The 26,565-nt window shown below is 49.6% G+C and overlaps 2 protein-coding genes across 2 annotated transcripts; one reads left to right on the forward strand and one right to left on the reverse strand.

Moving 5' to 3' along the window:
• Positions 1–1,409: 1,409 nt before the first annotated feature.
• Positions 1,410–7,369, forward strand: NSUN5 (NOP2/Sun RNA methyltransferase 5). Its single transcript, XM_027961938.2, has 10 exons — positions 1,410–1,529; positions 1,628–1,750; positions 2,644–2,818; positions 2,912–3,020; positions 5,492–5,630; positions 5,722–5,837; positions 6,204–6,382; positions 6,558–6,768; positions 6,844–6,984; positions 7,061–7,369. The coding sequence occupies exons 1-10, from the start codon at positions 1,437–1,439 to the stop codon at positions 7,161–7,163; spliced, it is 1,389 nt and encodes a 462-aa protein (XP_027817739.1). The 5' UTR covers positions 1,410–1,436; the 3' UTR covers positions 7,164–7,369.
• On the reverse strand, positions 7,363–26,475 carry POM121C (POM121 transmembrane nucleoporin C). Its single transcript, XM_004023458.5, has 13 exons — positions 25,883–26,475; positions 24,745–24,960; positions 24,295–24,453; positions 22,615–22,695; positions 20,612–20,786; positions 16,777–16,868; positions 15,604–15,677; positions 14,808–14,932; positions 14,592–14,694; positions 14,187–14,363; positions 10,963–12,621; positions 9,841–9,963; positions 7,363–9,531 (listed from the first exon to the last, which is right to left on the reverse strand). Exons 1-13 carry the CDS (start codon positions 26,446–26,448, stop codon positions 9,434–9,436), a joined length of 3,648 nt encoding a protein of 1,215 aa, XP_004023507.3. The 5' UTR covers positions 26,449–26,475; the 3' UTR covers positions 7,363–9,433.
• Positions 26,476–26,565: the final 90 nt, after the last annotated feature.

Below are 26,565 nucleotides of genomic sequence, written 5' to 3' on the forward strand. Positions count from 1 at the left end.
GACTGTGTGGATCACAATAAAGTGTGGAAAATTCTGGAAGAGATTGGAATACCAGACCACATGACCTGCCTCTTGAGAAACCTATATGTAGGTCAGGAAGCAACAGTTAGAACTGGACATGGAAGAACAGACTGGTTCCAAATAGGAAAAGGAGTACATCAAGGCTGTATATTGTCACCCTGCTTATTTAACTTCTATGCAGAGTACATCATGAAAAACGCTGGACTGGAAGAAGCACAAGCTGGAATCAAGATTGCCGGGAGAAATATCAATAATGTCAGATATGCAGATAACACCACCCTTATGGCAGAATGTGAAGAGGAACTAAAAGCCTCTTGATGAACGTGAAAGAGGAGAGTTAAAAAGTTGGCTTAAAGCTCTACATTCAGAAAACGAAGATCATGGCATCGGGTCCCATCACTCCATGGCAAATAGATGGGGAAACAGTGGAAACTCTCAGACTTTATTTTGGGGGGCTCCCCAAATCACTGCAGATGGTGACTGCAGCCATGAAATTAAAAGACACTTACTCCTTGGAAGGAAAGTTATGACCAACCTAGACAGAATATTCAAAAGCAGAGACATTACTTTGCCAACAAAGGTCTGTCTAGTCAAGGCTATGGTTTTTCCAGTGGTCATGTATGGATGTGAGAGTTAGACTGTGAAGAAAGCTGATTGCTGAAGAATTGATGCTTTTGAACTGTGGTGTTGGAGAAGACTCTTGGGAGTCCCTTGGACTGCAAGGAGATCCAACCAGTCCATTCTAAAGGAGATCAGTCCTGGGTGTTCTTTGGAAGGACTGATGCTAAAGCTGAAACTCCAGTACTTTGGCCACCTCATGCAAAGAGTTGACTCATTGGAAAAGACTCTGATGCTGGGAGGGATTGGGGGCAGGAGGAGAAGGGGACGACAGAGGATGAGATGGCTGGATGGCATCACTGACTCCATGGGCATGAGTCTGAGTGAACTCCAGGAGTTGGTGATGGACAGGGAGGCCTGGCGTGCTGCGATTCATGGGGTCACAAAGAGTCGGACACGACTGAGCAACTGAACTGAACAGACAGTAGAGCGGTAAGCCAAAGACATCTACATGTCATAATAGAAGAAATACAAACGACCAATAACGGGAAAATGTTTAACCTCAATCACAGAAATTAAAACATCAATAAAATCTCATTGTTTGCCTGTGATATCGGCAAGGATTGAAAGAAAAACGCAAAGAGCTGCGAAGAAGTGGTCAGCCGGGTTCTCTGCGTCGGCCTCCAGACCCTTACAGGAGTGTGAACTGTCACACGCCCTGGGACCACCTGAATGGGTACGGGGACTTCCGGGTCCGGAACACCCGTGCCCTTTGACCCCGGAAGTCAGGTGGGGGCGGTGCGGACGCGCGCGCGCGTCGCGACAGAGCCGTAAAGGCGCTCGCGCGGGCACGGAGCATGGCGGTGTACTCGGCAGCGGCGGCCGTGCTGGCCGGCGTGGAGAGCCGCCAGGGTTCGCTCAAGGGGCTGGTGTACGCCAGCAACTTCCAGGTAGCAGGGTTCGGGGTTCGTGCCCGGGAGGGGGTCCCCGGCGGGGCGCTAGCTCCGCCCGGCCCGCGTCTCACCTGGGTCTTCTCGGCCGAGCGCAGAACGTGAAGCAGCTGTACGCGCTGGTGTGCGAAACGCAGCGTTACTCCGCCGTGCTGGACGCCGTGATCGCCAACGCCGGCCTCCTGCGAGCCGAGAAGAAGCTGCGGCCGCACCTAGCCAAGGTAACAGAAGGGTGCATGCTAAATCGCTTCAGTCGTGTCCGACTCTCTGCGACCCCATGGACAGCAGCCCACCAGGCTCCTCTGTCCACAGGATTCTCCAGGTAAGAATACTGGAGTGGGTTGCCATTTCTGTCTCCAACAGGAGGGTGAGCCCCTCCTAACCTTAGGGTGTCTGCTCCGTCGCCGTCCGCTGTGTGATGCTAGCAAGTCGCTCCTCCGAAATGAGGAGGCGCAGCCCCTCACTGGTTTATGAATTGAGAGGAGGTGCACATACTTTAGGCGAAGGCAATGGCACCCCACTCCAGTACTTTCGCCTGGAAAATCCCATGGACGGAGGAGCCTGGTAGACTGCAGTCCATGGGGTTGCAGAGTCGGACACGACTGAGCGACTTCACTTTCACTTTTCTCTTTCATGCATTGGAGAAGGAAATGGCAACCCACTCCAGTGTTCTTGCCTGGAGAATCTTAGGGACGGGGTAGCCTGGTGGGCTGCCGTCTGTGGGGTCGCACAGAGTCGGACACGACTGAAGCGACTTAGCAGCAGAGCACATGCTTTAACTTTGAGCCTTGTGTGAAAGAAACAGAAGACCAAAGTGTTGATAGTGCAGCAGGCTCTGTTTAGGTAAAACGAAAAGGTGATGTTGACGAGGAGGGTTCAGATCCAGAGCTTTTCCTGGTGAGAAGCATGGGGAAGGGGTTCGGGACTGGGAAGCCAGGTACCAGGTTCAGATCGTGTACCTGTCTGTCAATTTCTTGTGTGACCTTGAACAGGGAAGCTCACTTTTACCCATTACTATCTTGATAAGTGGTCTGTTTAACTTTTCCAGTTCCAGCCCTGTGGAGTTCCAGGATCTTCATACTCAAGGTTTTCTTGCCTCCTTTCTCCATCCCAGGTGCTAGTATATGACTTACTGCTGGGAAGAGGCTTTAGAGGGCGTGGGGGACGATGGAAACCTCTGCTGGAGCGGCACCAGGCCAGGCTGAAGGCTGAGTTGGCGCGGCTCAAGGTTCGTCAAGGTGTGAGCCGGAATGAGGACCTGTTGGAAGTGGGATCCAAGCCTGGCTCAGGTGAGCTGGGAGGTGTTGTGGAGATGGGGGATAGCCATCAGGCCCTCAGGAGAGGGCCCGGTTCCTGCTCACTCACTGCTGATTGCTTCCTAGCCTCCCAGGTGCCTCGATTTGTGCGAGTGAACACTTTGAAGACCTGCGCTGAAGATGCCATTGATTATTTTAAGAGACAAGGTTTCTCCTACCAGGGTCGGGCTTCTGGGTGAGTTTAGAACCCTACCTGAGCATGGAATGGGCTTTCCAGGTGGCTCAGTGGTTAAGAATCAGCCTACCAGTGCAGGGGATGCAGGTTCAAACCTTAAATCAGGAAGAACCCCTGGAGGAGGAAATGGCAAACTACTCCAGTATTCTTGCCTGGAAAATCCCTTGGACAGAGCAGTTTGGCGGGCTGCAGTCAATGGGGGTCGCAGAGAGTCAGACGCGACTGAGCGTGGAATGCTGTATTAAATAGAAGTGACTGGCTGTTTATAATAGCCAGGACATGGAAACAACCTAGATGTCCATCAGCAGATGAATGGATAAGAAAGCTGTGGTACATATACACAATGGAGTATTACTCAGCCGTTAAAAAGAATTCATTTGAATCAGTTCTGATGAGATGGATGAAACTGGAGCCGATTATACAGAGTGAAGTAAGCCAGAAAGAAAAACACCAATACAGTATACTAACACATATATGGAATTTAGAAGATGGCAATGACGACCCTGTATGCAAGACAGGGAAAGAGACACAGATGTGTATAACGGACTTTTGGACACAGAGGAGAGGAGAGGGTGGGATGATTTGGGAGAATGACATTCTAACATGTATACTATCATGTGAATTGAATCGCCAGTCTATGTCTGACGCAGGATGCAGCATGCTTGGGGCTGGTGCATGGGGATGACCCAGAAAGATGTTATGGGGAGGGAGGTGGGAGGGGGTTCATGTTTGGGAATGCATGTAAGAATTAAAGATTTTAAAATTTAAAAAAAAAAAAAAAAGAATTATATAAGAAGCATTGTATGTTTTTTATAAAAGGATAGACTTGATAGCATCCTCCAGTTGAAAATAAAAATATTATTACCTGAAAAAAAAAAAATAAATAAATAAATAGAAGTGACTGGAGTAGCCGTCCTTGTCTTGTGCTTGATTTTAGAGGAAGAACTTTCAGCCTTTCCCCATTGAGTGTGATGTGAGCTGTGGGTTTGTCATATACAGACTTTATTACGTTGCTATATGTTCCTTCAGTACCAAGTTTGATGAGAATTTTTATCATGAGTGGATGCTGAATTTTTTCAAATGCCTTTGCTGCATCTGTTGAGATGGCCATGTGATTTTTGTCCTGTTTGCGGTATATCACACATCGATTACTTCACATCCTTGCATCCCTAAACTTGGCATCTGGTGCACTCCTTGTTTTGACAGATGTCACTATTGCGCACCCATCTGGTCAAAGTCGAAACTGAGTCATTGTACACGCCTCCCTCCTGTCTGTCTGGGCGTTCACTGCTCTGCCTTTAGAGTCTCTCCTTCCGGACACTGCCTAGGTTTCAGCATCATATCCTGTCGTGGCTGGCGCGAGAACCCTCAGCCGGCCTCCCCACGTCCAGACTTTGCTGTCACACTCGTCCTCTCTGTGTTGGCTGCAGAAAGTTCTGAACGCAGATCTGACGCTTTACTCCCTCACTGAAAACCCTTGGCCCTCCGCTGGGCTGTGCCTCCCTGCCCCTTCCAGGCGCGTCTGCTGTGCACCTGTGTTCCCGCGGTGCTTGCTGCTCCGTGGCCGCCCCGCCCCTGCACTCCTGCCTCCTGTTCTGTCCCCTCACCGCTCTGGGAAGCGGCGTCCTCTGCCTCCATCGCCCTCATCTGTTGCAGATGTCTCCCTGTCGGCCTGCAGAGACCAGGGTGGTGGAGGATGGCTGTGTGTCGGTTTGGATGCCAGCGCTGCTACTTGTCAGGCTTCCCTGGTGGCTCAGATGGTCAAGAATGTGCCTGCAATGTGGGAGGCCTGGGTTTGATCCCTGAGTTGGGAAGATCCCCTGGAGAAGGGAATGGCTTCCCACTCCAGTATTCTTGCCTGGAGAATTCCATGGACAGGGGAGCCTGGTGGGCTACAGTCCAGGGGGTCTCAAAGAGTCAGACACGGCTGAGTGACTCAGTTTTTCTTTCCGCTGCTTGTTAGCTTTCTCATCTGAGTTGTTATTCTCTCATGTTTTCTACATGGGGCAAGTGAATGGACAGTGCTTTTCCATAGTTTAGAGAACAAAGTTTTCACCTCAGCTCCTCTGGGTACTAATTCATCCATCAGGAATCGACTCAGTACTCACCTCCCTGTACCAGGCCTCTCCCCCCAGGGTTATGTTCTGATAGTACTGGCTGTTGCAAGCCTAATGTGTGCGAAATCTTTTCCTACGAGGTTTGCATGTCATTTAATACCTACCGTTTTCAAGAAGTACAGAGGCTGAGGTGCCCATGTCTCCACCTCTGGCATCTTCTGGACACAGAGTCTGGCCTGAGAACCCCGTTCTCTGAACTGTTGTCTCTGTCTTATCAGCGTGTTAATATACTCACAGCAGTTTTAAGCTTTTGTCCAACCAGTAAGCAGTCAGGTGACGTGTGAAGTGCCTGGCTGGTACCTGGCATGGAGTGAGGCATAAAATGTGAAATAAGCAGTTCGTATTCCCTGGCAGCCTCGATGACATCAGGGCCCTCAAAGGGAAGTGTTTTCTCCTGGATCCCTTGCTGCCAGAGTTGCTTGTGTTTCCTGCCCAAACAGATCTGCATGACCATCCACTGTACCAAGCCGGTCACCTCATCCTGCAAGACAAGGTAGGGAGTATGGGTGGAAAGGGGGGAAACAGGTGGGCGGTGGTCAGCCTGGGGCCTCTGTTCACCCAGCCCCTGTGCTCTGCGCCGCCAGGCAAGTTGTCTCCCGGCCATGCTGCTGGCTCCGCCCCCGGGGTCCCACGTCATCGATGCATGCGCTGCCCCAGGCAATAAGACCAGTCACCTGGCTGCTCTTCTCAAGAACCAAGGGTGAGTGCCATGGTCAGACAGGAGTGGGGTGGGATCTGATCCCGTACTTTGTAGGAAGAGATAAGGAGCACTTATTCCAGGAAGTCCTGCAGGCTGAAAGGAGGGCTTGCCTTTCAGTGTTGCCTTCTGGACCTAGGGCAGCTCCCTAAGCTTCCCAGTGGGCGGCAGGTAGGAGATGTGAGTCCCCGAGCCCTCGGAGTACAGAGCCCAGGCCAGCTATTTCTGACTACTGAGCTTTTTAGAAGTTAAAGACATTTAAATGGTCTGTGTGTCCTGACTTCACGTACGTGTTACTGTGTCAGAGCTGTGGGCTCTTATGTGCTCCATTAAGCTCTCACTTCACTTCGACTCTGCCCTCCTCCCTAGGAAGATCTTTGCCTTTGACCAGGATGCCAAGCGACTGGCGTCTATGGCTACCCTGCTGGCCCGGGCGGGGGTCTCCTGCTGTGAGCTGGCCGAGCAGGACTTCCTGACGGTCTCGCCCTCGGACCAGCGTTACTGTCAGGTCCAGTACATCTTGCTGGATCCCTCCTGTAGCGGCTCTGGTGAGATGGCGGGGAGCACGGCCCAGGGCCCACGGACCCAGGGCAACCTTGGGGCGTGAGGGGTAGTCGGTTGTCCTGGCCTGAGGTTTGGTTCCTGTGACCCGTGGCAGACGTGCTCTCCTGGAAGCGGGACCTGCTCTTCCAGGCTGGCTGTGCTGAAAGCACTCTTCCCTAGGGATGCCCAGCAGACAGCTGGAGGAGCCCAAGGCTGGCATGCCGAGCCCGGAGCGCCTGCGAGCACTGGCTGCCTTCCAGCAGCGGGCGCTGAGCCACGCGCTCACGTTCCCCGCCCTGCGACGCCTCGTCTACTCCACGTGCTCCGTCTGCCAGGAAGAGAATGAAGATGTGGTGCACGCCGCCCTGCAGCAGAGCCTGGGGGCCTTCAGGTAGTAGGTGTCCACCAGAGCCTTGGGGAGGGGGCTGCCTCTGACCTAGAAGCCCATCCCAATGCCTGCCTGCAGGCTGGCTGCCGTGCTCCCCTCCTGGCCGCACCGAGGCCTCGGCGCCTTTCCAGGCGCTGAACACTGCCTCCGGGCCTCCCCCGAGACCACGCTCACCGGTGGCTTCTTCATCGCGGTGCTTGAACGGGTAGAGGTGCCGAGGTGAGTGACCAGGGGGGCCTCCCTGGAAGAGGCTGGAGGACTGGGGCACATCTCACCCGCTTTACTTTTCTTCTAGCTCTGTTTCACAGGCTGAAGCGGCAGACTCAGAGCTGACGCCCAGCCCAGCCCCAAAGGGGAAGAAGAGGCGGCGGAAAGCGGCGGCTACCCCTGGCACTTAGCAGGCGCAGAGCGCCGACTCCTCTCAGGCCCTCGGCCCCAGGTGGCAGTCTGGTTATGGCTGGAGGAAGAAGACCGGAAACCCCGTTCCTCCAGCTGGAGAGAGACGGGACACTCCTCTGCTTTGGGTCCCTTCCCTGGGCTGTGCTTTTGTGGGTGAGACGCACTGCTGCTCACAAAAATAAAACGCAGGACACGGTCTACGATAGATCACAGTTTTTTTATTCTTAATGACATAAGCAAGGAGAAAAATCTCACATTCATACTAAAAATTCCAACTAGACTCACAGGAATTCAGTCTTCGTTTATAATGGAAAGTCCCAGCCTCCCGTCCCTGTCCAGTGCACGTACGTGTCCACACCCACATTCACGCGCTCACACTTGGGGCGGGGGGGCTCCTGGACCAGCTGTCCTGCCTGTGGAGCTGAGGTAATCGAGCTGAGGGTCTACCTTCCGTGAGGTATAGGCAGCAGCCTGATTTCTAGACCCGTGCCCGCTCCCTCCCATCCGAGCAGGTACCCGGGACTCAGGCCCCCCCCCCAGCTCCACACGCAACAGAGCTCTCAGGGTGTGGAGGTGTATCCCCCGCCACGAACCATTCACCCTCAGTCACAAAGGGGAGGGGACTAGTTACACCTACGTCACATTATTCATAAAATAAGAATTACATTTTTCTGTTTCCAGAAGAAGCTCAAGTCCCTCAGGAATGCTGCCGGGACAGCATCTGAGCCTCTTCTTCACACAGGCATAACTTAACTCTACACAACTAATCTCTAGTCAAATAGCATTTATACTGAACCACCTCAATGAACCAAGCTTGAAGGAATTTAAAAGGCAATTTAGCTTAAATACAAAAATAAATTTTTATTGTTAAAAAATGTTTAAATATTTTTTTTCTTTTAATTTAGACACACGCATTCATACTTCTCCCAAAGAGGATGGGCATGGCAGCAAGGCTCATGGGCCTGGGGTAAGGGGCTTGGGTTGGGAACAAAGGGAGAAGGGAAGGGAAGGGAGGGAGGAAGACGGCAATTTTAAAAAGCGGTTCATTAATTTAGGGTTTCTACCATATACTACAGACACTGAGGTTGGGTAGGTGGGAAAGAGCGAGCATAGGGCAGAAGCCCTTCCCCATGGCCCCGTCCTCCTGGGCTGCCAGCCCTTTAAAGTCGAAACACCATGTGAGAATTCAAGACTCGGCACTTGGAGCCACAGAGTGGTGCCACTTTCCACACTCGATGAGCGAGGCCCCAGAAACTTGAGCAACAGTTAAGTCCGGCACTACCAACATGCCGCCACTCACACAATTCAATTCTTCCTCCAAACTCGATTCAAAGAGCAACAGACATATGAGCATCAGACAAAGTAACACAGGACAAAGCTTTAAACAGACGATCCCGGAGAGGCAGACGGGCCCGGGAGGCCAATGGGGACGGTGGGTGAGCAGGCAGCTGAAAGCAGCAGGGTGGGGCGGCTGTGTGTGTGCAGTGTGTCCTGCCTGTGCCAAGAGCTTCCCTCTCCGGAGGGAGGTACCACCCCTGGGTCTGCCAGGCTAACAGTCTTGAGCCACCAAGCTCTGAGGGGCCAAACTGGCAGAGCGGGTTGGGGGTGAAAGGTCGGCTCGGACTTGGCAGGAGGAAGTGGAATAGCAGGAGCTGCACCCGCTGGGGTCTCCAAGGCAAAGCTAGACTCAGGATCATTTTAAAAGGAATTGACCCTGCAAGGAACCAGTAAGGGATGAAGCAGCAAGAAGTGGGGAAACAGTCCCCTCATGGGACTGGGGCGGGGGGGAAGCCACTTGTACAGCCAAGCCAAGCCCGGTGCGGCTTCGGGGACGGTCCACCCCAACCCATCAAGTGCACAGAGATGCAGGCAGCAGGGCTTGACCTGCTGGCCTCCAGCCAAGATGGCTCTCGGGGAGCAGGTGGGCAGCAGGTTGCCTGCCTGAGCTCACACACTACACGAGCGTCGGGGAAGGAAGTGGACAGTATGTACAGATGTTTCTTTAGTTCTCTCCAGCTTCACCAGTTCAAGTAAGGTAACAGCTTCTGCCCTGCCACATCCCTCCCCCCATGACCCCCCCGACCTGGGGCTTCTGCTTCCTGAGAGAGGGAAACAGACCCTGGCGCTGCCACTACCTCCCTGCGGGCTGAAGCCAGAGGCCTGGGGTTGGTCTGTGTGGCGGAACCAGAAGGATCAGAGGCTCTTCCTAGCAGGTGCCGAGGTCCGGATTTGGGCAAGGGGTGGTGGGGGGCTGGGTGAGGGACGAAGGCTATTTCTTGCGGGTGTGCTGCCTCCGGGCCTGTAGCCGCTGTCGAGCCCCTGGGGTCTTGGATCCCGCACCAATGGAAAAGGAAGGGGCTGTCGATCCTGGAAAGATTCAACAAGATCTCATCAGGGCGGCTGGGACCCAGGAGCACTTCTCTAAATGCTCTAAGTGGGCACTGGAAAACGGCAATCCCTCTGGGAGAGGCGCTGGTTAAAAATGCAAAATCACAAGACCACAGACAGTCTGGGAACAAGGCCCGGACCAGCATTTTCACCTGGCTTCCGAATGGTCAGTTGCCCAACTCCAAACATGGGTGTTGCTGGACTCCTGGACGGGCCTCAGACAGCTGGATGCTGCCAGCCCGCCCCACCCCTCTTCAGAGAGGAGACGAGGTCACACTGGCCACTTACCAAAAGGTCCAACTCCGACAAAGCCTTGGGCAGGTGTTGAGGATGCCCCAAAGGAGAGGCTGCTGCCAGCTGCTCCCACCCCAGGGGCTGGGGTGTTCTGACCGAAGGTGGGCGTGGAGGTGCCTAGGATGGAGAAATAGAGAGAGCTGTAGGGACCAGGCTGGGGAGCAGTGGGGGAGGAGCCTCGAGGGAGCTCGGCTCCTGGCAGGGCCTTCCCGAAGGACACCTGGGCCCTGGGTCCCCCCACTGAAGACAGCACTGACCTTCACACCCGCTACCCCGGGCGAGCCTCCCAGCTACCAGCGGTGCCACGGCAGGGCTGGCTTTTGGCCACCTAAGGAGCAGGGCCCCTGCATTCCCTCAGCCAACAAACCCAGCACAGGGGCCGACTCAGTGGACCTCTGCCTTCAGCCGGAGCCCAACTACCTCCCCCCGTCAGGACTAGATGCGCTGCGTCTCTCCTCGTTCACCTGTCCTCCCCTCTCCGCCCTGAGGCCCACTGGGACTCCCCACCCAGTCCTACCGTCCCTTCAGCCCTGCCTTCCCTCATGTAGGAGGAGGCTGGCTGGGGGGCGTGGCGGGGGGGGGTGGAAGGCAGATTTCTGCCACTCAGGCTTTCCCTCCCCTCCCACCCATCACCACCACTGCTCCAGACCCCCCCTCCCCTCAGACCCCCAGAACACCTGGCCACCACCCCTCCCACTGTACTTGCTTCAGATTCAACAGGCTGGCTTCACCAGCTACCATTTAATTTAGGCCTACATCTCACAACTGAACATGGCTGGGAACAACAGTGCTGACGGGCCTCACTCACAACCACAGAGTGTGCGACACTGCCTGTGATCCTACACCATCTCCCCGCCTACGAAGCGACTACTCGGGAGGTCCTGCGGGGCCGTCTCACACCCGCCTCCACCCACACCCCAAACCCTTCTCGTCACAGTCTCGGAGATTAAGTTTGTTACTTTCTCAGAAAGGCATTCCTCTGCACTCAGTAATCACAGATCTTACCAAGAAACTGATACTGTATTGACACATTTAACGCCCGTCTCCTCACTACCCCTATATAAAGCTCCAACAAGTGGACACTGCCCCGTGGGCCAAGTCAACTCGGGATCATACCTCCAAACACAGGTTTGCTGTCCGGTGTGCTGGTCACACTGAAGGCAAAGGATGTGGTCTGGCTGGGTGTGCCCAAGCTGTTTTGACTCAAGCCTCCCCCAAAAGGCGCTGTGCTGCCGGTGGTCCCACTCTGTCCTGCCCCGAAGCCGAATGCTCCAGAGGCAGCGCTGGTGCCCGGGGTGGCCACACTCAGCCCAAAGGCCCCACTCCCAGCCGGGGTGGCTGGTCCCCCAAACATGAAGGGCGACGGTGTTGTGCCGCCGAACACTGAGCCGCTGGTCCCGCTGCTGGTAGTCTGGGTGGTAGCACCAAAGCCAGAGGTGGTGGCCGCACCAAACGAGAAAACAGCTGTGGTGCTGCCAAAGGCTGGCCGGGTGCTGGTGGAGGTGCCGAAGGCGGAGGGTGTGGCTTTCAGACTGCCAAACGCCGGCTGAGCGGCGCCGCCGAACGCTGGCTGGGCTGGGGTCGGCGCTGGGGTCGCAGTCGGGGTTGGGGCTGCAGAGTTTCCAAAAGTGAAAGAGCTGCCAAAGCTGGGCACGAGAGCCGGCTTGGCAGCCCCCTGCGGCTGCCCCTCGGTGGCCCCGAAGGTGGACTGGGGGTTGGCGCCCGGGTAGGATGGGAGAGTGGGCTTGGTGCCCGAGGCAAAGGGAATGTTGAAGGCTGGGGTGGCGGTGCTGCTGAACGTCAGCGTGGGCTGGCCGGTGGTGGCTGGAGCGGAGGTGCTGAGGCTGCTGCCAAAACCGCTGAAGCCAGTGCTGCTGCTGCTGCTGCTGGGGGCTGTCTGAGGGGCACTGGGAAGCGACTGGCCAAAGGTGGTGACTGATGTGGAGGTGGGCAGGGCGGGAGGCTTGCCAAATTGGAATATGGAGCCCCCAGCTGGGGTGAAGCTGGCACCAGAAGTCGGGGGAGTCCCAAAGAGGAAGGGCTGGGAGGCGGAAGCAGCGGTGCTGGTCACACTGCTCAGGGTGCTGGTCACACTGCTCACACCGAAGCTGAACGCGGGCTTCGGAGCAGAGTCTGTGGAGGTGCTGGCTGTGGTCACGGAAGTCACTGTGGAGGTGGCAGTGGCCTGGCCGGTGAAGAGAGGGGCACTCGTGGTAGTGGCCAGAGTAGCTGTTTGCTTGAAGAAGGGAGTTAGCCCGGGCACAGATGTGGGTGGCCCCACACTACTAAAGATTGGCTTGAAAGTGGGGGCTGTGCTGCTGGTAGTCGTGGGGAGGGCCGAGCTAGAAGATGCCACGGCTGTGACCGTGGAAGGGCTAGAGGGCAAGGGGTCCCCACTCTCGCTTTTCAGGGGGGCCACAAAAATGGGCCTGAACATGGGCGATGCTGAAGACATAGCAGGGGCTACAGAGGCAGGAGGGTTAGCAGCTGGGGTGCTCAGCATTCCAAACAGGATGCTCTGCTTGGGGCTGGGAGGCGGGGTAGACAGGGCCTGAGATTTGGCGGATGTCTCAGCTGAAGGGGCCGGAGGGGACTTGGCGGCATCGGTGACGGGTCCTGGGGAAGAAGCCGGGGTCAGCCCCAAGAGAGCAGTGGTGGATCTGGAGTCGGAGGAGGTGGCTGGAAGCGCTCCTGACTGTGAGGAGCTCAGAGAGGCCAGAGGACTGGGTGTCTTTGGGGGTGAATCGGCCACAGTAGTGGTCACTGCAGCAGGCTCTGTGGAGAAAGAAAGTGGAGAAAGCAAATCTGGAATACTGCAGATGTGACGGTGTGGCGAATCGGCCACAGGGGTGGTCACTCCAGCAGGCTCTGTGGAGAAACAAAGTGGAGAAGGCAAATCTGGACTACTTCAGATGTGATGGTGCTCAAGGCCCAGCACAGTGCTCGGGATTCAACAGTCAACAATTACGACTAAATCCATGTCACAGAACTTTTAAAAAGTGTTCATTCCTGAAAACAGGCCAGTGTTTGTAATCTCTACCCTTCAGAGATCATAAGAAAGATTTCAGAAGAGGATAAAACGTGGGCCCTGCTGGGGATAACACATATAGAAACAAAGAAAATGCCAATCACCTGAACTTAAGTCCAGTCAATAATCTAGATACACCTTACACAGCTAATAGAGATGCACCGTGCTATACCGACCCACAAGGTGCAAGTAGAGAGCACACAACCGTGAATGAGGAGATGGTCTCTGAGCCATCTGGATGCCTGACACATTTTACGATACGATAAAGCGCAGCAGAGGAGTGTGTGTATATGCAGTGCCAGGAAGGCTGAACAGCAGCAGACCTTGGAAACTTCGAGAAGAGTAATGTTACCTTGTGACCGCAGTCTAAGTGTGGGATAAGACATCCTAACCATGTGATCACTGACACTTCCGGGACACCTCACGAGGTCAGCTTTATTTTCTCATCTCACAGATGATGACAAACAAGGCTCAGAGGAGCTGAGGGACTGGGTTTCAAATCAAGAGCCACTTGGCGACCAAAACTAAGCTGCCTCCCTCAGCTCTGAGTGTTGCAGCCATTCCCTAAAACTGATGACAGCTTCTAAAGCTCTTAAGCCTGCACCAGCTCTGGTTAGAGGAGCTAGAACAGGGTCAACCTTTGGAACAATTTCCAGGAATTGATGAGCATAGTGCTTTTACTTCTTTAAAAAACTTTTTTTGTTGTTGAATGACTTGGCTGTGTCGGGCCTTGCTGCTGCGCATGGGCTTTCTCTAGTGGCCATGAGCGGGGGCTACTCTCTGGTTGTGGTGCGTGGGCTTCTCACTGTGGTGGCTTCTTTTGCTGTGAAGCAGGGGCTCCAGGCACCCAAGATTCAGTAGCTGTGGCTCACAGGTCCTAGAGCATGTGGGCTTAGCTGCCCTGCAGTATGTGGAATCTTCCCAGACCAGGGATCAAATCTGAGTCCCCTCACATGTACACCCGTGGCTGATTCATGTCAATGTACGGCAAAAACCACCACAATATCGTAATTAGCCTCCAATTAAAATAATTTTAAAGAAAAATCTGAGTCCCCTGCACTGGCAGGTAGACTCTTCTTACCCATATACCACCAGCGAAGTCCTGGCACTTTTACTTCTACCTAAACAAAAGCTGATGTCATTACACACGCCGAAGCAAGCTCTCCTGGGAACTCACTGGCAGTCCAGTAGCTAGGACTCCACGCTTCCACTGCAGCGGTCTGGGTTTGATCCCTGGTCAGGGGATTAAGATCCTACAAGCTGTATGGTGCGGCCAAAAAGCAAACAAAACAAAGTAAGCTCTCCCACTCACCAGGGAGGGAAGGCATCCCCGGGGAATTCTGCATCTTCTTCAAGCTCTCCAACAGGGGGTTAGCGCCAGGGGCTTGGAGGGAGGTTGCGGATGAAGCAGTCCCAGCGGCAGGCAGGGTCACAGTGAAAGAAGACTGACTGGCAGGTGGGGCCTCGGTGACAGAGGTCGAGGCAGTGTCTAGGGATGAAAGAAAAGATGACACTGTTTGGGAACTCTTTCCAGTTGCAGATCATGGAGCACGGGAAGTTCAGGGCCTCGGTATAACTCACAAAGGTCTCCCTTCAATGCTCACCATTCTCCAGATTCCACTGAGGGCCCAAATGGATTTCCCACATGAGAAAGACCAAAATAAAACCCAAGGATACAAAGCCTCTCTGGAGTGTGAAACTGATTTATATTCCTTACCAGTCTTATCCTCTAAGACCTTGTTAAACCATTGTAACGAAGCTTTCTTTTCCAAGTCCAAGTCCTCAGCAGTGATCGAATAACCAAGCTGGGGAGGTGGAGGCTACCAAAGAGAAAAAGAATTGTCAATCAGGAGAAACTGTAAGAATCCTGTATTTAGCCTTCTTAAGGTAGAGCTAAGCTGGGGTGGGCAGAAGTAGAGGGACAGGACCATACCAAGGTCAGCTGGTCTCCTCGCCTAGAGGGCAGCAGTTGAACCTTCCGTTTACGCTGCCCAGAGCTGCCAGGTGTTGATGGGGAATTCCATGAGTTCTGCTTCTTCCACGTGGTTGGATTGGCAACTAAAGAAAGAAAGAAATAATTTTTTCTCTGCCAGAAATGGACAGGTTATCTATCTCCTGTTTTTAACACTGAATTTTCTTTTTTTTTTTTTTAACACTGAATTTTCACTGGGTATCTCTGAAAGATTCTATTTTCCATGATTTGGGCTCTTGGATGGTGTTTGCTAGATTATTTCTAACAGTCAAGAGGATATAAAGGGATAATTGCTCCAAATCAAAGTATCCAACTACTTCTGCTGTTGTTCAGTCATGTCCAACTCTTTGCAACTCTCTGGACTGTAGCCTGCCAGGGTCCTCTGTCCATGGGGTTTTTCAGGCAAGAATACTAGGGTGGGTTGCCATTTCCTTCTCCAGACCTTCCCGACCCATGGATCAAACCTGTGTCTCATGTATTAGCAGGTGGATTCTTTACCACTGAGCCACCAGGGAAGCCCAGAAAACTGCTTACTGGACAACAGTCATCTGGACTGCTCACAGATACCTCAACCTAAACTCATCCATAGCCTACTGTCATCACGTATCCTACTGTATTTCTCTGAGTCACCTTTCTCCCTTACCTGACTCTAAGCCTCTGAAAGACAGAAGCATCCTTCTCTGCGCCCACCAGGCCCTTCACAAGGCAGTGCTCCATACTTCCACCAACAGCTGCTCTAGTGCACTCATCAACTTACCCTTTTCTCCCGGGGACTCCTTGTCTGTTACCAACGGAGCTGAAGAGCAAGAATGATGAGAAAGCTCCTCTTCTCTGCAGGAGAAAAAGGCACAATTAAGTTTAGAAAGACTTGCTGACAGAAAGTACTGGATAACTTCCTGTACCTGCTTGCCTACCAACTAGTCTAGAACCACCATGATTTAGGACCTCAGTAGGCCAGGACAAAAAAAATAGAAGTCAAAAGAAAATCCCAATAGAAATGAATGGAGGCAGTTTATGGAAGCCATGGAGAAACCTTTGTCTTAAGAAACCACCACAAATCGACACTTTTCAAAACCTTACTTACAGCCCACCAAGTTCCTAAAACCTCTAGTCACAGGCCTGATCCCTACAGTTGACCGCAGGTGCCCAGAGGGTCCGCTGGAGTCCAGAATGTGAAGTCTGCTGCCCACTGACATCATCCACTCTGTCTGCCCTGTTCTATGCGATCTCTACTCCTGCACCCCCACCACTAATGCTACAGTGTGGGGGAGAGAGCCCGTGGCCTCTACAGTTGGGAACAAAAGAATGGGGAGAGATGAGAGCGACTCAGGTGGGCAGTTCACTGTCATCTACATGCTGATTCTTCAGTCCTCCAAATCAGAGCTGAGGAAAACCCAGGAGCCAAGTAAATGTCCCTCCTTTCCTGCCCCTCTCATTAATCCATGCAGCAATTAATAATGGATTCAGTTCAGTTACTCAGTTGTGTCCAACTCTTTGCGACCTCATGGACTGCAGCACACCAGGCCTCCCTGTCCATCACCACTTCCCGGAGTTTAGCCAAACTCAAGTCCGTCAAGTTGGTGAACCATCCAACCATCTCATCCTCTGTCGTCCCCTTCTCCTCCTGCCCTCAACATTTCCCAGCATCAGGGTCTTTTCCAATGAGTCAACTCTTCGCATCAGGTGGCCAAAGTATTGAAGTTTCAGCTTCAGTATCAGTCCTTCCAATGAACACCCAGGACTGATCTCCTTTAGGATGGACTGGTTGGATCTCCTTGCAGTCCAAAGGACTCTCAAGAGTCTTCTCCAACACCACAGTTCAAAAGCATCAGTTCTTCAGCACTCAGCTTTCTTCAGAGTCCAACTCTCACACCCATACATGACTACTGGGAAACCCATAGCCTTGACTAGATGGACCTGATTACCTTACCTGACTTTCTTTGCTGGCCTCTCTGGTGTCTGGGAGCGGGATGAGGCTGGGCTAGAGAAGGGAGACGAACTGGGACCACTCCTCTTCCACAGCTAAAAGTCGAACACAAGTAAGATTGACCCTGGTTGATAGTCTATCATCTGACCTTTGATAAAGTTCTGTTCATCACTGCATATAACATCTCCTTTTAAGTAACTAAGAAAAAGTCTGAAGAACTAATGGCATGCTAACTAATAAAAGTAGAACGGAAGAATGTACTTTTGGCATATGTTAAAAAAGAAGATGTCACAATCACTTCACAGTTTAGAGCTAAGACGTACATATTTGCTCCATGTTATCTATGGAAACAATAAAAGTCAATTAAGAAACTGTTCCAATGAAGATAACCTAGTAAACTAGTTTGGTTTTGGTCTCACCAAATTTTCAGTTTTATTTCATTAACTTTATTTTTAAAAATACATTATCATGACATTTATGACTTCTGTAACATAGTGGTATTTATCATTATATGAGAATTATCCATACATCTGTCTTCTCACCAAGTGGCGTTCCCTGATATCAAAGGTAGTCTGGGAACTTCCCTGGTGGTCCAGTGATTAAGAATATGCCTTGCGACGCAAGGGACACCGGTTCGATCCCTGGTCCCTGAAGATCCCACATGCTGTGAAGCAACTAGCCTGTGCACCACAACTACTGAGCCCAAGTGTTACAACTGCCGAAGCCTGTGCACCTTGGAGCCTGTGCTCCGCAATAAGAGAAGCCACTGCAATGAGAAGCAATGAAGAGCAACCCCTGCTTGCTGCAACTAGAGAAAGCCCACAAACAACGAAGGCCCACCGTGGCCAAAATATAAAATATATTCCAGCAAGTACACAGTAAAAAATTTCCTTCCTATTTCAACAGTTATTACCAGTTTCTAATACATCCTGTCAAAGTTATTCTACACACATCAAAAGATGCAAGAAACCGCAGGATGAATAGAGGACACTATACACAGCTCTGCACTATGCATTTTTAAAACTACACTTTGAGACCATTTACATCAGTACCTATTAAAACTGCCCTATTCTTTTTAACAGTTACGTAGTATTTCAACTTACAGAAATACTATAAGTTATTCAACCAGTCTCCGAAAAAGGCATGCTCACACGGCTTCCAAGCTCCCACTACTAGAACAATGGCACAACCAGCATCCTCGTGTATGTCTCTGACGTATGTGTAGGGTTAATTCCTCAAAGCAAACCTGCTGGATCAAAGGGCATGTGCATCTCTACTGTCGGCAACACTGCCACCCTGCCCTGCAGGGAAGGGGACCAACCGATGCTCCCAACCAGCAATGCATGAGAAGCCCGTTTTGCTTGTTCTTCCTTTGGCCAAGCCACAAGGGCTGCTGGATCTTAGCTGCCCTACCGGGGGTCAAACTGGGGGCCCAGCAGTGAAAACACCGAGTCCTAACCATTGGACAACCAAGGAAATCCCCATTTTGCAACCTGCTAAACCTTCTAAAACAGATTAGACTGGCAATCCCCACTGACTAACATCAAAAAGAAACAACCAGACTTCATCTATTCCTGACAAGATGCAATCCAAAGTATGTGCGTGAGTGGTTGGTCAGTCATCTCTGACTCTTTGTGACCCCCTGGACTGTAGCCCACCAGGCTCCTCTTTTCATGGGATATTCCAAGCAAGAACACTGGAGTGGGTTGCCATCTCCTCCTCCAAAGGATCTTCCTGACCCAGGGATTGAACCCACGTTTCTGGGGTATCCTGCATTGACAGGCAGATTCTTTAGCACTGAGCCACCTGGGAAGCCCTAACCCAAAGTACACAGTACCAAAAAAAAAAATTCAGCGTACACAGTACCACCTGTGCAATATTCTGCCAGATTAACTGAACTTAAATGTAATCAAGTCTCAGAAAACAGGGGATAGTGTATAAGTTAAAATGACACCATGATGATGCAAACTTAATCCAAAATGTGGGAAATCCTACAGAACAAAATCATCTACTTTTTTTCAAAAGCATGAAGAAAAAAAAAGAGTAGTAACAATAGTAGTGTAGATTAAAAGAGCCTAAGAGAAATATGAAACAAATGTCATGAATTGATTTTTAGTCCCTGATTCAAACAGTGTGACTGCAATAAGACAGTTTATGGTAATAAGTGCAATTTAGATATGAAGTGATATTAGCTAATATTAAAGTTATTATAAATAATTTAAGAGGAATAATGGTATCGTACTTATTCATGTGAAAAAAAATCTAAAAATATATGGAAGGACCTATAGCTGAAATGACATGTTTGCAGTTTATTGTTTTTTATTTTAAACTTTCTTTATTTTTGTTTGTTTATTTTTGGCTGTGCTGGGTCTTTGCTGCTATGCAAGGACTTTCTCTTGTTGCAGCGCACACACGTCTCCTTGTGGTGACTTCTCTAGTTGTGGCTGGCAGGCTCAAGAGCGGGGCTCATTAACTGTGGCGTATGGACTTGTTGCCCTGCAGCATGTGGAATCTTCCCAAACCAGGGATTGAACCCATGTCCCCTACACTGGCAGGCAAATTCTTAACCACTGGACTACCAGGGAAGTCCTCAATTTACTTTAAAACGTAACAGCAAAACAAATGGGGGGCAGAGGTTGATGGAACATGATTGACAAAATGCTGTTAACTAGTAAAGCTACACAGAGGTCCATCATGGCATTTTCTTTTTGTGTACGTTTGAAATCTGACATAAGATTCTTAAAATAGGGATGAGTGTATACTTAATATGCCTGCTGTCATGATTAATTGAGGAAATCTATGTAAAGTGCTTGGTTAGTACAGGGTCTAGCCCAGAGAAAGTGCTCAAGGCAAAGGCTGTATCCTTTTAGCATTCCTACAACTGAGATCTTCATCTTTCATCTATATTACTCTAAGACCGTTCTGTATAACTTAACTCAAAATTTTTCTCCCCTGGAAAATCTTCCTCCACACAAGCTTTATTTTTACTTAGCTACTAGAGTATTAAACAGGCACTGAAATGGGTACTTTTCAAACACTACCTTCAGTCTTTACAATAATCCTTCAGAAATGAGAAATAGAGTTTAAGTGATTAGCCCAAAGCCCCAGAGCTACTGTCAGAGCCAAGACTGGAACCCACATCTGTGTATCTGTGTGGTAGCAAAGCTTGCTCTGTTCCCTAGGCTATCTACTACATTCTCTTTCTAAAAAAGAGAATGACAACATTTTAAAAATCTCATCAAATTCTCAATGCAATGGCACCCCACTCCCGTACTCTTGCCTGAAAAATCCCATGGACGGAGGAGCCTGGAAGGCTGCAGTCCATGGGGTCGCTGAGGGTTGGACATGACTGAGCGACTTCACTTTCACTTTTTACTTTCATGCACTGGAGAAGGAAATGGCAACCCACTCCAGTGTTCTTGCCTGGAGAATCCCAGGGGCGGGGAAGCCTGGTGGGCTGCCATCTATGGGGTCACACAGAGTCGTACACGACTGAAGTGACTTAGCAGCAGGGGCAGAGGATAAATTTCTTTTATGATCCAATGCAATCTGGACTACTTGATCTACCTGTTGATAAAATTAATTATCATTCACTGAGCTATGCACCTCTTGCCCATGTATCTGCAGTAATGGCTCTGTCTTGTATCAAGCTTCCACACATGACTGCTCTACTTTTAGAGCTTTCTATTCTGCTCCACTGGTCTGTAGTTATCACTCAAGTGTTTGTATCTATTAGTGGTAATACCACTATCTGACGGTAGAAGGTGGGAGTGAACACTGGCTGATCGATTAATTAGTGCTGGGAACCCATGTCTCCCACAGCACAAGATGAATGTACCTGAGAGAGACCACGCGTGGAGCTGTAGGAACTGGTGATGGCATTGCGGCTGGAGCTGGGGATACCACCTGTGTACGTGCTGCTTGTCAGGGAGCTCACAGAAGAGGTGCGGGATCTCTTATTCAGGTGATCATCTGAGTTCTGTGAATTAAGACCTCTCTTCAGAGACCCAGGCCTAAGAAGAAGGGGAGAAGATAGTTAGATGCATTAATAAAGACATTCTTTTAAGGTTCTGTCCATGGACACAGAATCTTTCTTTAAAAAAAAAAAAAAATGCTCCTAATTAATAACAATTTGGCTAAATATATCTGACAGCCAGGAAAAGAAAGTCAAATGTTTTAAAAATCAAAAGCATGAGTCCACTGCCTAACATTCTAGAAGATGCACACTAACCTAGATTAGCCCTGGGATTTCTTTGGAAGGAATGATGCTAAAGCTGAAACTCCAGTACTTTGGCCACCTCATGCGAAGAGATAACTCATTGGAAAAGACTCTGATGCTGGGAGGGATTGGGGGCAGAAGGAGAAGGGGACGACAGAGGATGAGATGGCTGGATGGCATCATTGACTCGATGGACGTGAGTCTGAGTGAACCCCGGGAGATGGTGATGGACAGGGAGGCCTGGCGTGCTGCGATTCATGTTGTTGCAAAGAGTCGGACACGACTGAGCGACTGAACTGAACTGAACCTATAGTGACAAAACAATCAGCGGACACCTGGAGATCGGGGCAAGCTGAAAGGAGGTATTACTAAGGGACACAGGAAAATTTTTGGAAGTGACAATATGTTCAGTATCTTGACTGTCATGATGGTTTCACAGCTGTATGCACGTCACAACTTATCAAACTATATACTTTAAACAGGCAGCTTATTATTCGCCAATTATAATCCGATAAAACTGTTTTAAAAAAAAAATCAGAGTTAAGAGGAATTAACTATCTTTTCTAAACTTTCAACTAAACAGAATCCCTATACCTCTTTCCTATAGAAGAGCCATTCAATCTCTGTTATGATACCAAACCACAGACCAGTTTATTCTTATACTGGATGAAAATGCTTTTCCCTCTAACTTGGATACACTCACTAATGGATACTACTTGGAGTTGTACTGAGCAAGTTGTTTTTCTTTTTTGACCTGACAGTCCTTCCATTTTTTTGGAGTGAAGTTAAAGTGAAAGTGAAGTTGTTCAGTTGTGTCTGACTCTTCGTGACCCCATGGACAATAGCCTACCAGGTTCCTCTGTCCATGGGATTTTCCAGGCAAGAATACTGGAGTGGGTTGCCATTTCCTTCTCCAGGAGATCTTCCCAACCCAGGGATTGAACCCGGTCTCCCGCATTGTAGGCAGACACTTTACCATCTGAGCCACCAATATCCAAACTTCCTTATTCTCCTTGAGATTGTTTATCTCTGGGCTAGTATTTATACACCTTCAAACTGCTCCGCCCACCACCACCCACATCCTCTCTTACAGTGTAGTACACCAAACCAAACACACTCCACTGACAATCCAAGCAGAAGTTAGAGAAGCAGGACTACCACTAACCAGCCTCATGTCAGTTTCTGTTCTATCAGCACAGATAGGAGCACATTAGCTTTTTTGGGCAGCCATACTATACTACTAGCTCAGATTAAGCAGATCAATTCCTCCTCAAATGTATTTAAACTCAAATGTAGAGATGTAGTATTTTATCTTCAATTTCATATTGTCACATTTTATCCATTGCACCAACCTTGTGTCTGTTCATACACCTGGTTATTAAATATATTTATAAACCCTCCTAGCTTTAGCATATTTTGTCCATATTAGTGAAAGAATATTAAAAGGAATTAGAAGATAATAATTGTGGCAAGCTACTCAAAAGTTCCTCTCTGATTTCAAAGATGTGAACCTGAATTAATAAAGCAATACAAAAGCAAAGAAGAAAGTCAACGGGACAATTAATTTCTGATAAAGCCCCTTTTCCAAACAGTGTACATCTCATGCACAGATTTCCACTTACTTGGGCACAAAAGCAGCAGGGGCTCCATTGGCCACCAGGGGCTCAAACGCAGAGTGTCCGCTCCCGCTGCTGTCATGGCGCCTACGACAAATCAAAACACTCTCAGTTAAACGAGATTACTTCTCCCCCGGCCCCAAATCATACTCCCATATTCTCGAGACTTTATACTATTTCCATGGAGCACAGGTTCCCTGCGAGACAAGAGGGATGCTTCAACCACAAAGATCCCCAAAGTTAAATTTATCCTAAGATTTAGGGCAGTAAGGAAAGTATGAAAATATTTCAAGACCTTTTGAACTATTAAGTTGTTTCAATTATTTGCTAATTTCTCACTGAAGTATCAGAATCACAAATTTACCATCCTACCATACCCAAATTAAAAACAAAAACAACACTTTAGGGGTCAACCCACACTCCTGCGGTGCTCTACAGGTTAATATGGCAAGTCTGTTCAAGAAAAACTTGACCTATCACATAGAAGGGCTTTGCATGGTGCACATAATTATCACTTATTCCTATCATGGGAAAGATAATATAGAATCCTCAAGTATAGGCTCATTAGGGTCAAGAAAAATTACCACCCTGGAGAGCATGAGAAACCTAGGTGAACCATAGAGATATTTCTTCTCCTACCTCCACACCTCCTTACCCCCTGCCACTCCTGCTCAGCTAGTTGACATTAGGTCAAACTGCTCACATGCCAATCATATTTATCTCTAGTCATCATTACTTGATCTTTCTATGACATAAATATACTTGCATTAATGTTTCCCTACTCAATTTTGTTATCTGAAGTATCAAAGCTAACCAATTTTTACCCTGTAGGATATGAACAATCTTGTCTAGGTAATGGGGCCAATGATTTTTTAGTGTGAGGCTGCTGTCTCCTCAGAGAACACTTCTTTGACCACCGTATATAAAGAAGCCCCCTTTTCATTGCCCTCTGTTATATTACTGTTTATCTCTACATGTTTATAATCTATGATTACCTTGTTTATTTTTATTATCCTTTTTCTCTGGTCTCTCTCAAACCCATGAGGACTCTGTCTTATTCAAAGCTCTATCCACTGTACCTGGAATAGGCTCTGACATATAGTGGGTGCTCCATTTACTGAACTAAAAAAACGACTGGAATCCTTAACTGACTCCTTGCAAACCCTGTTAAAGCCTTGATAGACTGTTTATTGCATCGTCCATACAGAAAAGCAAATAATGAAAGTGGTTTTAGTCTCATTACTGACATATCTACCATACTCTCGTCCTCACTTCTGTTTGCCAAGCATTCCCCTCAGCACAATTACAACAGTGAAATTGGTGGTTACCCAAATAATTAAACACCAGGAGACTCTGAGGGGAAGACTTTAAGCATGCTCTCTCAAAAATAAAGTTTAACTGGTTTGTATCAAAAGTACAAGGTTAACCTGGCTTATAGTTGCCGGCTTATCTCTAGTACTTACACAAAAAGCAAACTACAAAATTTATCTAACACATGTCCCAGAAAATGAACAGCACTAATTTAAGATCTTATTATCAACCACTTCTATGAAAACCACAGAAGGGAATCTACTAAGGGTCACAAACTGCAGCTGGCTTGTGTATCTCTGGAGAGTGACCCTATATTTCAACAAAACCTGGGAGCCCATGGGAGAAGCCTGTTAATTACTCTGTTGGTCCTGTTACCTTCTTTTATTTTCCTGGCCATCAGCAAATATTTGGTCTTCCTCCTCCACTGTCCTTTTCTTTCTCTCTTTGAGGGCGTTCAGCACAGTCTCCTTTGCACATGGATCTGGGGCACTAGTTGATGGTGAAGACAGTGTTGAGTTGATAATCTGTTCTGGTCTGCAATGAAAGACAAGATTCCAACATCAAGGTATTCTAATTACCAAGCCACACAGCACAGACTTCAGTCACGGGACATCAGGAGCTAACCAGTAAGCAAAAGTATAATTTTATACACTCACAGAAATCACCCTAGGCAATCAAAGATACATTCTAAGGCAAACGAAACCAAAAGATGGTTCAATTACTAGAATTTGGGATTTCTCATTCAAATAAGCAGCTATTTCTCTTTCTGCTTTGTCAGAGAACCGAAAAAGAATAAAGGAAATACAGACATTCGACAATACTCACAATGGAGAACGAGTCAGTTTGCTATCCGGAGGCGCAATCCTCACTGTCACTGGGCTGCACACCATTTTGGAATTACGAGGAGACAGCACGGTCTTCTTGTGACAACCATTCCAGCATACTGTGGGAAGTACCCCCAGCAAGGAATACTGGGCCTGCTGGATTGGATATCGCCTTCGAGGTGTTACTACAAACCGATGTGATAAAGTCCCACAGTCCCTGTGGAGAATGCAAGATACCAAAGAAGCTTGAAGAAACATCAGAAAATTTAAATGATTGAAGAACCATGTGGGTTCAGATATTTTTTAGACGCTTTAAACTTTTTAGGCAACATAAAACACACAGTATTTTTATGGCAACTTTCCCTCATTTCATCTAAGGGCAGAAAGTGACAGGTGCATAACAGCTGTGCCTACAATGGACTTCCAACAATTTGAGAGGGAAATTGAAAACCTTACCCACACAAGTAAATTACAATGGAAGAAAAGTGTGGGACAATATGTGCAGGGAGGAACTTTTCAAGATGCTTAAATCTTTTATGTGATGTCAGTGATATATACTCAAAGTCAAACATTTTAAACACCTAAATGTTCCTCTTCTCAACTAAATGTACTTTTCATGACTAGTATTTTCATCAAATTTTTGTATTCTCATGGATCATCTTTATCAAGTTTTATTGATCAAAGAGATGTTTCCTGGGAACACCACCTCTTTGAGCTTGGCTAAACCACAGAATTTCAATTAGTGGTCTAAACCAGTGGGGGAGGGGTGGAGTGGGAGAGGTGGGGGGTGGAGATGGATCTAACAAATTATTTTTAACTACACTTGAAAGACAAATATATTTTCACAAGAAACAGGGATAGTTAATTGTTTATCAAGTATTCTGCTAAATCTATACTGCATGAAAATTCATATGGTTTTAAGAACTGAAAGGAAGGGAACCGCTGTGGCATTACATCTCAGTCCAAAGGGTAAAGGCGGACAGGAGTCGGTAGACACGCATCAGGGTGATTAAGAGGACAAAACAACACAAAATCCACTTTGGACTTAATGGAAAAGAAAATCGGATTTAAAAGTCAAGTCCTCAACTCAAAGCCAGGCGACAGAGGAGAGGCTGTGGGTAAGATCAGGGTTATCTTACCGGTAGGAAGGCCTCCTGGAGGGTCGGAGAAGAGAAGTGGGGAGGGACGGGTGAACTTGAACACGCTGGGGATGCGCCGACTGAGCCGGGGACGCGGTGCGGACGGGAGGGCGGCGCCCCGGCCTCTCCCGCACGTCCCTAGCCTCCGGGGCGGGGGCAGGCTGTGGAGGGCCGGGCTTGCCCAGGTAACTGCCCATGAGGAGCAGTTCAGCGGGGTCGGGTCCTTCGAGTGGGCTCCGCGGCTCTAGGAGATTTCCGTTTGCTGCCGATTTGGCAGGAGGCGAGGCGAGCAGTGTTCGCCGACGCCGCGCGTTCCAAACGAGCGAGGAGAGCGCGCGCGAACCTCGGGGCTCGCGGCTCAGTCCCCACCAGGCCGCAGTAGCCCCCACAGCAAGCCAGGCCAGCGCAGCCGCCGCCGGCACCAGGTACAGCACGAGGCCGAGCAGCGACAGGCCGAGAAGCGCCGCCCCGGCCGGCCGGCCACAGCCCCAGCCGCGGCCCTCCCTGACACTCGCTATCGGCCGCCGTCGGTTGCCTCCTCCAGCCGCCACAGCCGCCGGAGACATCGCGGCTCCGCGCCGCGGAGAAGACTTAAATATCCCAGCGTGCACCGCGCAGCGCGCCGCGTCGACGCGCGCCGACTACGTCACTGCGCACGCGACGCGGACGCGCGACGGCGACGG

The sequence above is a fragment of the Ovis aries genome, chromosome 24, assembly GCF_016772045.2.
Source record: "Ovis aries strain OAR_USU_Benz2616 breed Rambouillet chromosome 24, ARS-UI_Ramb_v3.0, whole genome shotgun sequence".
Classification (NCBI taxonomy): domain Eukaryota; kingdom Metazoa; phylum Chordata; class Mammalia; order Artiodactyla; family Bovidae; genus Ovis; species Ovis aries.